Raw genomic sequence first — 12,801 nt, forward strand, 5'->3', positions numbered from 1 at the left:
ATCTGAAAGAAATTATTTTCCAACTAATGCTATCAGTTATACAGACGCCATTCTAACTACATAGGTATTTTTTTTTTTTTTTTTACAAATTATATATTATTTTTATAATTTGTCACATTTTAGCTTTTCAAAAATGTACAAATTTATGTATTTGATTAATAAATATGTAAATACATTTCATATATTTTATTTTGTTACATGATTATTAATGCATAATTTATACTACTACAAGTGTTTGCACTGATTTGTTGAACACATGCTAAAAACAGTACCGTCTCTTTAAGAAAACCGGCAGTTCTGTAAATGAGCGCATATTAACGAGAGAGGACTCAAATGGCTTAACCTCATCCATGCTATATGTGATTAGAGTTCAATGTTTACTTTTTGTTGTTTTTGATCAACAATTGACTGTAAAGAACAGAAAGGATGTTAAAAGACTCAATGCAAACAGACTGCATGGATCTCTTCTTTGGACGCATTACATGGAACGAGTCAAATCAAACTTTAACTCTGAACTTATTCACCGAAATACTAAATCACTAATGAGTGAAATCTGAACATTTACCAGCCAGAGGCTAATAATGCTAAATTTTGTCTCATATACGAGTAATCTTTTTTCGCATTGTAGAGAGTTGCACATATAATAAATGATCGATCTTGGGATTAAGGAATCGATATTGAGATCAATCAAATGAAGATCACGATGCATCTGAAAATCAATATTTTTACCCAGTCCTACTTCATCGTCTATTTTTTTTATTAACAAGTTAGACTTGAGTTTCTCCTCACAGATTTCTGGTTAAGCTCTTCACTCAAGGTCTCAAACTCCTTGGTCTTGTCCTCCACTTCTTGACTCTTCTGATCGTAGTTGACAGCGAGCTCCTCCAGGGCCTGCAGCACCTCCTTCACCTCCTCTTTAGATGCCTCATTCTCCATCTGCAGACGTGTCAGCTCCGCCTGCAGGTTATCATGGTCCCTTCGCGTTGAGGCCAGCAGCTATAAAACACAGGTTCAGATAAATATACATCCAAATATCTACACATGTATTATTTTAAAGACCTCACATTGAAGAAATCAATTGGTTTTGTGTTTGTACACAATGAAAGTAAAACATTAATCTGTGCATTTAAATGTTTTTTTTTGTCTCAGACAGATTATAGTGTAGAATGACAAGAAATTATCATGAAAGAGAGGGGGAAAATGGGAAAGGGACACGACGCAGGCCGGATTCAAACCTGCATCAGTTCCATGAGCACAACAACTCAACATGTCAGGTGCACATGTGTGGCTTGGCCAGAAACTTCAACTGTTTTTTTTTGTCAGAGATAATGTGGCTGTTCAGGTCTCACCTCCTCCTGATCCAACATCTGCTGCTTGAGTTTCTCAGCCAGCTGAGACTGCTGATTAATTTCATCATCCTTCAGACACAAAGAGGGAATTACACAAAACTATGAAGCACATCCTATGCTGTTACAGCAAAACTTCAATGTTGTTTTCGTATTTTTATCAACCATGAATGTCCCGTTTAAGATGCTGTTTCAAGTTAGACGTATTTGTTCTGTTCATTTCAGTTGTGCACCACCAAGCTGTTTTTTGAAAGAACACATCATGAACGGCCTCCAATCCTTTCCAAAAAAGGGTGTTGAGCACTGTTGCTGCCCCGACTGAACATCATTGCATACAGTACCAAAAAAATGCACTGAAATGTTCTTAAAAAATCCATCATGCAATTGTGTCAATAAATAGTCAATCATTACCGTGACTTCAGAGTACTCGAGCCTATCGCTAATCAATGTAATATTACACTTTATGACCATGACATTTTTTCACACTGTAAGTCGACATCAATTTCGCAAGTTTTGAGAACACTGAGAACAACTGAGGTGAATAGCCCAAATAATTTGGTTGTATATGGTCAGTATTTCAATGGCTTCTCTCACCTTGTCATCCAGCTGTTTGTAGAGTTTTGCCAGTTCAGCCTCACATTTCTCACGCTCAGCGTCAGTGAGTTTAAGGCTGGGCATGCTGGGAGATGAGGTGAATTTATCATTATTCACCACATTATCTAGAGCCAGAACATCTGCATTCGCCTTCTCTTTATCATACTGCTCCTCAATGGGTACACTCTCACCTGAAAACACACACAGACACACAAGCTGCGATGTAGTAGTGTGTAGGTGCACGTGGTTTGTGCAAGGGTGAGTCCATGTATGCATTTACCATTCCTCCAGCGGTTGAGTTCATTCTCCAGCCAGGTGATGGTGTTCCTCAGAGTCTTGTTCTTCTCTTTCTCCTTCTCATATTTCTTCTTCCACTGCTCTGCTGTCAGCTCCACATTCACACACACTGTGTTCTTAATGGTCTTCGCTCTGAGGACATCGATACATAAACACTCACAGTTAGTCACCTTATCATAGTACAGAAGTGGAGGCATTGTTAGGCCTTACATGAAGAACATTAAAATGAGTTCATTCATCCTAAATGTGCATACTTTCAAACATGGACTCTTGAGAGTGGTTAGAGTAAGAACTTATATGTAAATTAATGTCCTAACAATGAGAAAGAGTCTAGCGATTTTTTGTAATTTTTGACTTTCATCAAGTCTCACTGGTCCAAACTCCCACCCCACATCATGCTGGCTATGGTTTTGTCACTTCATGCAGCATATCACTTCAGTGAGGACAGAACTTGTGACAGTTATTTTAAGCTCAAAACATGACACATTGCACCTAGTTAGGATGAGGTATTAAAGTGTGTTTTCTCTCTTCTGTATGTGTATAAGCATTTCACTCTCATTAAGGGAGATGGACATCTGTGTGTGCGCACATGTATCTCCTCACCTCTGTCCAAACATGAGTGTGGATTTGGTCTCGGCCTCGTTATACGAGGAGGGAGAGCAGCAGATCACTATAGTGGTTCTGCAGTTTCCACCCAAAGAATCCTGCAAGATCCTTGTCATCTTACTGTCTCTGTATGGAACATACGTCTAAGAGAGAGAAAGACAGATTTAATGACGCAGTTCATCGTATATAATCGGTACATCACTGCATATGGACTAAGTAGGTGCAGTAAACCTACCGATCCTTCAGCCAGGCCAGAGATGACGTTGCCCAGAGCGGACAGAGATTTATTAATGTTTTTGGCTTCATCCAACACTGCGCCCTCTGCTCCAGTTTTACTGACCTGCGTTCACACACAAATCACAATTCAGTTCAGAGACAGATCAGTGCTGTCACACATGAAAAAAACAGGGAACTACTTAACTCACACCTGCTATTCCTATTATGGGTTTAAAAAAAAAAAAACATACTGTATGTAATGGTTTAAAAAGAGACCGAGAGAGCAAGTGAAGAGGAAACGAGAGAGGAAGAGAGATTACCTTCTCACTTCCTGCTAAATCCACCAGGTAGAGTTTCCCGCTCAGTTTCTGCTCAGTCTGTGTGTTCTCTTGCTTGACGTTTATCAGGAAGATGCTGTGACTCCTGGAGCTGTGCTCGTTCATATCTGATACACACACAAAAAAAACACACTGAATGAAGTAACCATTTCAACTCAATTTTGACTACATGCACACAACAGAAGACATTTCTGATTGTACAAACATCCCACAAGCAGGCAAATTTAAAAGCATTAAACTAAACAGAGAATTGAACTGGTGGAAGAAAGTTTAGGTTTCTAGAACAGACAGTGTTGTGTCTGTATGCACTGATTTGCATGAGCTTACTTGTGACGGCCACATGTCTGTTGGATTTGCCTTCATCTATAGTGTCCATGACTTCCTCAGGGCTACACACAAACCGTTCTGTACAACCCTGCAGACACAGAGAGATAGATAAGGAAAGCGGTAACACATTGCAAACCATACTTTCACTAATACAAATGCTGCTGATGCCCAAAATAACATCTTACCTTCACATAGGGAACTCTATTCTTGTCTTCATGTACAGACAGATTGGTCTTAGATACTGAAAGGAAGCCAAAGAGATTGTATTCATGATCCTACCTCAATAAATAACAAAATACTGTAGCTAGTAAGACGGAACACTCAAACGACACTCCAAAAACTTTGTTTCACATTCAGCTCAAGTCATACGTACCATCCAGCAGGTCCCTGATTTTGTCCAAGTAAATCTCAAAATAGGAGACCTGCCAATGCAGAAGAATGGAGCATAAACACACTTGACAGCTTCTCTGCAGACTCTAAATTCAATTAAGGACAATTCATACCTTGATATGAAATTCCAGGTTTTCGTCCATGGAGTAAATGTAGTTGAAGATATCCTGGACGATACGTGGAATGATGCCCATGCCGTCCGTATCATGCAAGTTGCCCTAGACAATCATACATTCACACAGAAAGACAGCTAATCATTATCAGCGATCACATGGTTCACCACTGAATCCATGGTGGGTGGTTATTAAATAAGGCATATATCATAAGCAGAACGTTATATCTTATGAAACAAGTGAAATCAAAGCAAGACTAAGCAAATCATTTGCCAAGATCAAATTAATTCCACAGTTCAAGGTACTGAATATCACAAGAGATTTGATTTATAGTACGTCTAGAACATGCCTGTTGCAGTAAATTATTCTTTACGGCTTAGTTTATGTTTCTCAGGTGAACTCTCACCTCCATAGTGTGTGTTTTTCCAGAAGAGGTTTGTCCGTAAGCAAATATTGTACCGTTATAACCCTCAAGCACATCTGCAGGGCAAAGACACCAAAACAAACCATCTGAATGCAGTCCTAAAGGAATACACTAAAATACGCTAATAGTGGTTTAGTGATGCTTATACAGAAGTAACCAAAATAATATAACTGACCAAAATAAAGGATTCAAATAATAAGTGTTTTATTTTTTGTATAGTGATGAGGGGCAGACTGCTGGTAGTGGCAGAGCATCAAATCAATAGTGTATTAAATATATACAGTTTACATGTTAAATATACATTTGTAATGTCGGTAATGTTTATTACAGTCTATTCTTATAATCTACTTCTTCAAATGCGTCCTCTGGTTGTGTGATGACTGCTGAGGACACACTCCTCACCTTTAACAATCTTCTGAGCACAAGCGTTGTAAACCTGCTCCTGAGTAGTGTTAGACTGAAACACGCGGTCAAACGCATACGGCTTTCCCTAGAGAGAGAAAGACAGAAAAAAAGAATTATAGGTTATCGTTATGCACATTCTGTGGTAGCCTATAACTTTGACAGCATGAAGCAGCAAAGCCATGTAACTGAATTAGAAGACCACAGTCACAGGACTCAAAAGATGCTCGTTCAGTGGAGAAACATTTAAGCCCTAAATGAATAAATACAGACTTAGCATGACATCATTACTAGAGGCTAAAGTACAAAACATCCTTTGCTCCGGCTAACATTACTTAGCTAGTCTCCACTTTTTCAGTTTTCATGGTATCAGAAACTTCTCTTATTGGTGGATATTGTTTCAGGATTGTGGGTAATGTAAAGCCGGTGCCACACTAGCCGATTTGTTCAATCATTTTCAGGTGTGAGCTTCATTAACATAATCGCCGGCCAGGCGGAGGGAGACGAAGCGCGCATTAGCATCTGTCAGCGGGATGTCGTTAATACAATTTTGTATTGGATTTTATTGCCATATCAGCTTCAAAGGCTATTTCATGGCAAATACAGGAAGTAATCAAACAACTGATAAATGCAACACATTTTTGTAAAAGATAATACACACAAAAAAGGAAAGGTTAATCAATCCTATAAAATATGTCAGTTCTATAAAAGATTCTTTAACTCTACTTGTGATACAAATTCTAAAAGTTTTTCAGGGCACATCTTACAAAACAAGTCTTTCAAAGTTTTTGCGTTAATCACTTGATCGCCGGGACTCCCTGCTGAGTTAATGTTGCTCTGGGATCCGCACCAAAACAATCGGTCTGAGACTACCTGGACAAAGAAGAAATCCGTGGGTCAGCTTGTCACTGTAATTCATCATCAAAATGCAGACATAGCCTTTTGGTGGCTATATTAGGTCGATCTTCACGATCGCGTCCCTCTTTTGGATAGCGGCAGAACAGAGACACACACACATGTAGTACGCCGTTTCGGAACAAATCAAGCAAGCTACAGGTCTGAAAACGTCCAAACTCACTCTTGCAATTGTTTATGCTCACGAGGCATTCTTGTTGTTATTTCGGTGAGCTCCACATGACAGGGAATCAGAGAGAGAGAGAGTTGCGGTAAGTCTGTATGTTTGCCACCCCCTATCAGCAATGTGTCGTACCTCTGACTGAAGAGAGCGAGATCAAAACAAAACAGTAAAATCGAGTTGTTTGGAATAGGGATGCACCGATCCGATACTGAAGCTTTTAGACGGATCGGGTATCGGTCCGACGAGCCCGATCCAAATCTGATACTGTGTGTTAGTCATGTTCGTTACTGTCAAGCTCCAAAAATGACATAAAAGAACCATTAAAACACCATTAAAGCAGTTCATATGACTTGAAGACGTGCGATAGCTCTGTGAATCACAAAAGGCTGTGTTTAATAAGTAAATATATAGTATGCGCAGCGCCAGCGCGTTAGTGAATGGTGCTGCTCTGTTTACACAAACTCACGCACAGGCTGGTGATGCACTTGCGGCTATTTTTAGCCTTCAATATTTGAGCGCTACTCAAGAACAGTATCTCGGATGTAGATGCTCAATAGTTCGGTTCACTTATAATATGCATTTAGAACGGCACCGGAGGTGCATTTTACCAGAATTTGAATAAGAAGAGAATTAAACTACTGTGAACTTGCCTACAAATAGACACATACAGGACTTCCTGGAGAGTTTAAAATGTCAAAATAAAAGCGTGAGGGTTTAAAAAGTGCACGGTTTAAATATATTACTGTTGTATTTAAAATGTAAATTAAAAGTCGATAATAATAATATTAATAACAATTCATTATTATTAGTATTGTTGTCATCATAAGTATTTGTTTACAATTTATAAAAATATTTAAGTTGAATGGGTTCCAAAAAATAACTGTGTGAATGAAAAGTGGACTGATGTCTTACAACTAAATTGAACAAAAAAGAGATCTGAATCATTTAAAGTTCAGATGCAAGTTGAAACATAAAAAAATAAAAAAATAAAAAAAACTGGTTTCTTTTTTACCGAAGACTTGAAGACTGGAATTACTGTTAATTTTGCTGCTACATTATCCAGTATACTAGTTAATAAAGTGTTTCTTAATAAGCTATACATTTATATTGAAATAATGTGTAGTTAGAGGTTTGTGTTTTTTACATATTAAAGAGTACTCCCAAATAGTTCCACACAATAATGTAAAGATATTCTAAACTGATTATGCAAAAAAACAACACTGGTATCGGTATCGGCCGATACTGAGATTTCCGATATCAGAATCTTATCGGAAAAGTGGTATCGGTGCATCCCTAGTTTGGAGTATGCTAGTGTGGCATCGGCTTAATATGTGACTGGAAAGGTATGGAGTGTTACATTTTTACTTCCAGATCCCTGTATAACCACAGGTGGGCTTTTTATCCTTTACATATGGCCACATCCTTCAGCTGTCCATCTCTAAAATTAGGGGGGAGGGGGATCATAAGTAATTCACACAATAACTGGCATAAATTTCATTGCAATTTGACAATGAAAAGGTCTAATCTGCTATACGTGTGTGTAAGGCACCTGTTTTTGTCTTGATAGCATTATATTTATACAATTACAGCACATAAGTGGGATAAGCTTGTGTGTGAGAGATTGTAAGAATGACGTGTCAGCACTGGAAGAGATTAGAGAAGAAAGCCTGTCATAGGAGCAAAGGCAGTGATGTAATCCCTCTACATTCAGGTAAACTCCCATTCACTCACACAAGACGATTGCTAACGAGCTTAGAGCTGTTTGAGACCAATCACAAGACAATTCAGCATCAAAATCCTGTCAAATCTACAACTGAGACCCCCCCTTTACATAGAAGTGGACTGATATATCGGTTTTACTCATATATCGGCACCGATAGTTACCGATAGTTATTTAAATTATTATTCCTTTATATGAGGTTATAAAATCAGCGCTCCAAAGAGGTTGTTAAGTAGTTAAACGTTAATCATAAGTTCATGTTCATATAATGTTCATGTTGACTTTGAAAGTCCCTAAAGAAAACGGAAAAGGTCTGTTTTACTACCAGGTCACTGATTATCTACTATTGATGAATGATAATCTACTTAACATAAATTAAAATGTTTACTTGATAGTGTTTATATTGTAATATATTGTAGACGATAGTAAACATGCATGTTTCGTCACCTTGATGCGTTTGTGTGAGATTGGTAACACAGACATTTCAAAATAAGAGTGCCTGGTGTATTTCAGACTTGTTTACAGTTAAAAGTCTGACATTATGGACCAAATCTTATTTTTGGTTACATGGTTATTATTGGGATTTTAACTGCATCTGGGATTTCATTCATTTTGTACTCATGTAGCATCTCTGTCTGTGACTGTCACAGTAAGAAAAGATTTTTTTTAACATTCAATAAATCGATTTTAAAACAATTGGCCAATTCATCTGTCATCGGCCTTCTCCACAAGCTTAGTTATCAGCAATGTCGGTCAACCTCTAGACACAGCATCTCCTTTAAAGATATAGATCTTGTTGAGAATGAACAAAGGGAGTTTTGATACCCAAGCGCTTAATAAAAATAAGAAATTAGCAATATACAGACATTTTTTAAATGTTTTCAGTAAAACAGTTTGCGGAAACTGCTGTGACATTATTTGAAATGAGTTAAACTCAGTTTTTCAACAGCAGTTTTATAACTGTATTATATTATTATGAATTAGTATATTATTTATTATTGTGGAATTATCAATTTAAAATGAATAGGCTCTTAAAAAAACTGTGATTGGTCATTTTACATGTCAGTCAGATGGTCTCTTCCTATTGTTTGTGGGTGGTTCTTGGCCATAATAAGCTTCAAAGTGGAAACTTTCACAAAGCTTTGGGAGACTTCAAGGAGAACGAAACAGAACATGACTCCATTTAGCCTGACTGATACATTTATTTTCAAACAAATTGGAGGACATCGAGCACACTTAAAAACAACACCCCAGGTCTGTCAAACATCTACAGTATACTTTTACCAGTCACATTTGTTCCGTACATCATCATTATCTAAACATATGCATCAGTCCATAATAAACGATGCATCATTTTTAATGACCACAAAGACTTTTCCTGCCCTGAGAAAGACATCAGACACTGCCAAATAATTAGGCCTAACACTATCCATGCAACCCCCAGAAAGAGTTTTGCATGACTAATCTGGTCATTTCCATTGGCTGGCACACTTGAATTTTGCTCTTATCGCAGATGCAAATATTGAATGTCCTCACCATGCCACTACAACAAAGGAGGAGATGAAACAGACGAGGAAATAGCAGTGCATTTAACACAGCTAAGCAGATTAGTTCGACCAACCCCTAACACAACGATACACTCCCAAAAAATGTAAAAGTTAATTGGTGGTCGACCAGTATGGGTTTCTCAATGGCTAATATGGATATCTTTACCAATACAATAACTAAGGTGTTGGAAAAGGCTGATAACAGGTTATTCCACCAATATATTTTTTTTATCGATTTACTGAATTCTAAAACACTTTGTTTTTCCTTACTGTGATGGGCACAGACATAGAGGCTACAAAACACAGTCTAAAATTAATAAAATCCCAAATGCAGTTTATTGCGAAACCAAAATTTGGTGCATAACACAAAATATTTAACTTTGAACTAGGCCTGACGCGATAATTATTGAATAATCTAATCGATGAATATTGCGCATTTCAAATTTCAATCACATTGTAATGCCCAAATAAGGGACTTTTAAGCGAATAGATAAATACCATCAATGTTCCACATCATCAACAACCACAACATGTTTGTGTGTCATTCAGTTGAACACAGAGCTTCACTGAGACGCACCGCGGATGTCAACCAGAGCAGCTCCTGTCCGGAAGAGCGCGTGAAGTGCTTCTCAAGCGCACTGATGCGCTGTCAGCAGAGGCTTGCGCCAAACTCCCATGAAAATATAAACGAACAAATATAAACTTTGACAGTGAATGCAAAGCGCTGCGGCTTCACTTTACATGATTGTGTAATGGCAAATGTTTCTGGTCATAGCGGTTTTAAAAACGCAGTGTTAATGGCACGCAGTGACACAGAGGAGCAGACGCATGCTTTATTTCTGTGGAGTGATAAAATGATAAAAACGAAATCTCAAAGGTGTTTCTTCATCAGAGATAAGGGCTCGTGGGTTTAATCAAAGAGCATTAAAATAACGTGTGAAAGTAAAGAAATAAGGACAGAAATATTGTACTACTGCATAATATAATATTAAATAAATTTAATAAAAATATATAACAAAAATTTTAATTTTCCTTTTTTTTTTTATATATATATATATATATATATATATATATATATATATATATATATATATAAATATATATATATATAAAATTAGTTCCAAAAACAAGTGTAAATGTAAAATTGACCAAAACTAAGGTGGACCAAAAAGAGACATATTTCAAGTATTTAGAAATGTTTTAATATTAAAAACATTATTTTTCATGTCATAAGTTTTTAAAGCCTTAAAACAAAATCATATATTCCTATTTTATTATTTGATTTATATATTTGAAGTTAAATATGTAAAAAATGGGGGGGCCTGGGTAGCTCAGCGAGTAAAGCCGCTGACTATCTACCTGGAGTCACGAGTTTGAATCCAGGGCGTGCTGAGTGACTCCAGCCAGGTCTCCTAAGCAACCAAATTGACCCAGTTAATAGGGAGGGTAGAGTCACATGGGGTAACCTCCTCGTGGTCACTACAATGTGTGGTTCTCGCTCTCGGTGGGGCGCGTGGCGAGTTGTGCATGGATGCCGCGGAGAATAGAGTGAAGCCTCCACACGAATGTCTCCGTGGTAACGCGCTCAACAAGCCACGTGATGAAATGTGCGGATTGACGGTCTCAGACGTGGAGGCAACTGAGATTCGTCCTCCGCCAACCGGATTGAGGCGAGTCACTACGCCACCACAATGACTTAGAGCACATTGGAAATTGGGCATTCCAAATTGGGAAAAAATAATATATATATACATATTTTTTTAAATGACTTAAGGTGTATGAAGCACGCATGCACCTTCAGAAATATTACAATTTACAGTACATTTTAATCGTGAAAGCTCTAAGGGTGTGTTCACACTTGTAGCTCGGTTCTCTTGGTTCGGACCAAAAAAGAAAATGATACATTTAGTCCTGGTTCGCTTAGCGTTCACACTGGCATTTTTAACACCGACTCTAAAGATACAAAACAAAAGGCATCAGGATAAGGTCACAACCTAATTGGACAGCTTTTATGACGTATATTTTGCAATGGAACTTGCCGAACATCCAAAACAATTCTGGATGCTGGGCTAAATGTGCTCGTTGGACCCACTTTCCCTTAACCTATCACTGAACATTTTGAACACTTGAGCATTTTTGTGCATTTTTTCCCGTATACTGGAAATATGCTCGTTGGACCAAATGTTAATAAGGAACTTTACCTCCTCATTGCTCCATGTTTGCCCTCTGCACATTTTGTTTTGTGTACACTGCTCTTACCGCTCTATGTTATCAAATCACGTGATTTTTAGGGTCGCATCTTGTGACATCACATCCTGTTATTGGTCCGTTTAGACATCTTTGGTCCATGCTTCATATATCAGTCGAACCGCACCAGTCCTTTTGGAAGCGGATGCTCCGCTTGTTTGGTGCGCACAAAGGTTCGGATGGCAGCATTCACACTTGTTCAAATGAACCGCACTAATAGAGCAATTGCAACTGAGTTTGTTTTAATCGAACCAAACTTGCCAAGTGTTAACACACCCTAAGAGACAATTAATAGTCATAGCCCTAAAACAGACAATTAATCATCATAATCACAATTATTTGTGACAATTAATCATCTGCCAAATCTCATAATTGTGACAGCCCTACTTTGAACAAACTCGCAATACACCAGGGACTCTTTATTTTGAAATGTCTGCTCTCCCAGCTTAGACAAACACATAAGGGAAACAAAACATGCACTCTCATACACTCATAAATGTATTTGGCTACAATACAAACACCACAAAGTAAACATTGCCATATGCTAATAAATATTCTACGAGCAGTGAACTGTATTCATTCATTAATAGTAGGTCATAATTGTCAGACTAATCAACATGAACTATAATGTATATGCTTCATGTGTGGCTTTTTTAAAAACATCTTGTATTAATGATTGTGCGTGAGTCCATAATCAGTGAACTGATCCTATATATATATATATATATAATTTATACAGTTGTGCTCAAAAGTTTGCATACCCTTGGAGAATTGGTAATATATGTACCATTTTTAAAGAAAACATGAGCGAGCAGGCAAAACACATTTCTTTTATTTCTTATGGGATTCATATTCAACTGTAGATTATAACAGAATGGCACAATCATAAAACATGGCAACAAAGACAAAAATGAAATGACCCCTGTTCAAAAGGTCTGCATACCCTTAGTTCTTAGTACTGTGTATTGCCCCCTTTAGCATCAATGACAGCGTGCAGTCTTTTGTAATAGTTGTCTATGAGGCCCCAAATTCTTGCCGGTGGTATAGCTGCCCACTTGTCTTGGCAAAATGCCTCCAGGTCATGCAAAGTCTTTGGTCGTCTTGCATGAACCGCACGTTTGAGATCTCCCCAGAGCGGATCGATGATATTAAGGTC

General features: G+C 37.8%; 1 protein-coding gene across 2 annotated transcripts in view; it reads right to left on the minus strand.

Annotated features, from left to right (window-relative positions):
• LOC127427313 (kinesin-1 heavy chain) overlaps positions 1-12,801 on the minus strand; it is a 28,998-nt gene that overhangs the window by 11,287 nt on the left and 4,910 nt on the right. For both annotated transcript variants that reach the window (XM_051674844.1, XM_051674843.1), the window contains exons 2-14: positions 5,054-5,141; positions 4,634-4,707; positions 4,228-4,332; positions 4,098-4,146; positions 3,910-3,965; positions 3,725-3,812; positions 3,380-3,504; positions 3,079-3,183; positions 2,841-2,986; positions 2,221-2,369; positions 1,941-2,131; positions 1,350-1,418; positions 790-996 (exon numbers count right to left, since the gene is read on the minus strand). In XM_051674844.1, the coding sequence (XP_051530804.1) occupies positions 790-996; positions 1,350-1,418; positions 1,941-2,131; positions 2,221-2,369; positions 2,841-2,986; positions 3,079-3,183; positions 3,380-3,504; positions 3,725-3,812; positions 3,910-3,965; positions 4,098-4,146; positions 4,228-4,332; positions 4,634-4,707; positions 5,054-5,141 (1,452 nt within the window). The remainder of the gene's footprint in view (positions 1-789; positions 997-1,349; positions 1,419-1,940; positions 2,132-2,220; positions 2,370-2,840; positions 2,987-3,078; positions 3,184-3,379; positions 3,505-3,724; positions 3,813-3,909; positions 3,966-4,097; positions 4,147-4,227; positions 4,333-4,633; positions 4,708-5,053; positions 5,142-12,801) is intronic.

Source organism: Myxocyprinus asiaticus, chromosome 36 (assembly GCF_019703515.2).
Source record: "Myxocyprinus asiaticus isolate MX2 ecotype Aquarium Trade chromosome 36, UBuf_Myxa_2, whole genome shotgun sequence".
Classification (NCBI taxonomy): Eukaryota; Metazoa; Chordata; class Actinopteri; order Cypriniformes; family Catostomidae; genus Myxocyprinus; species Myxocyprinus asiaticus.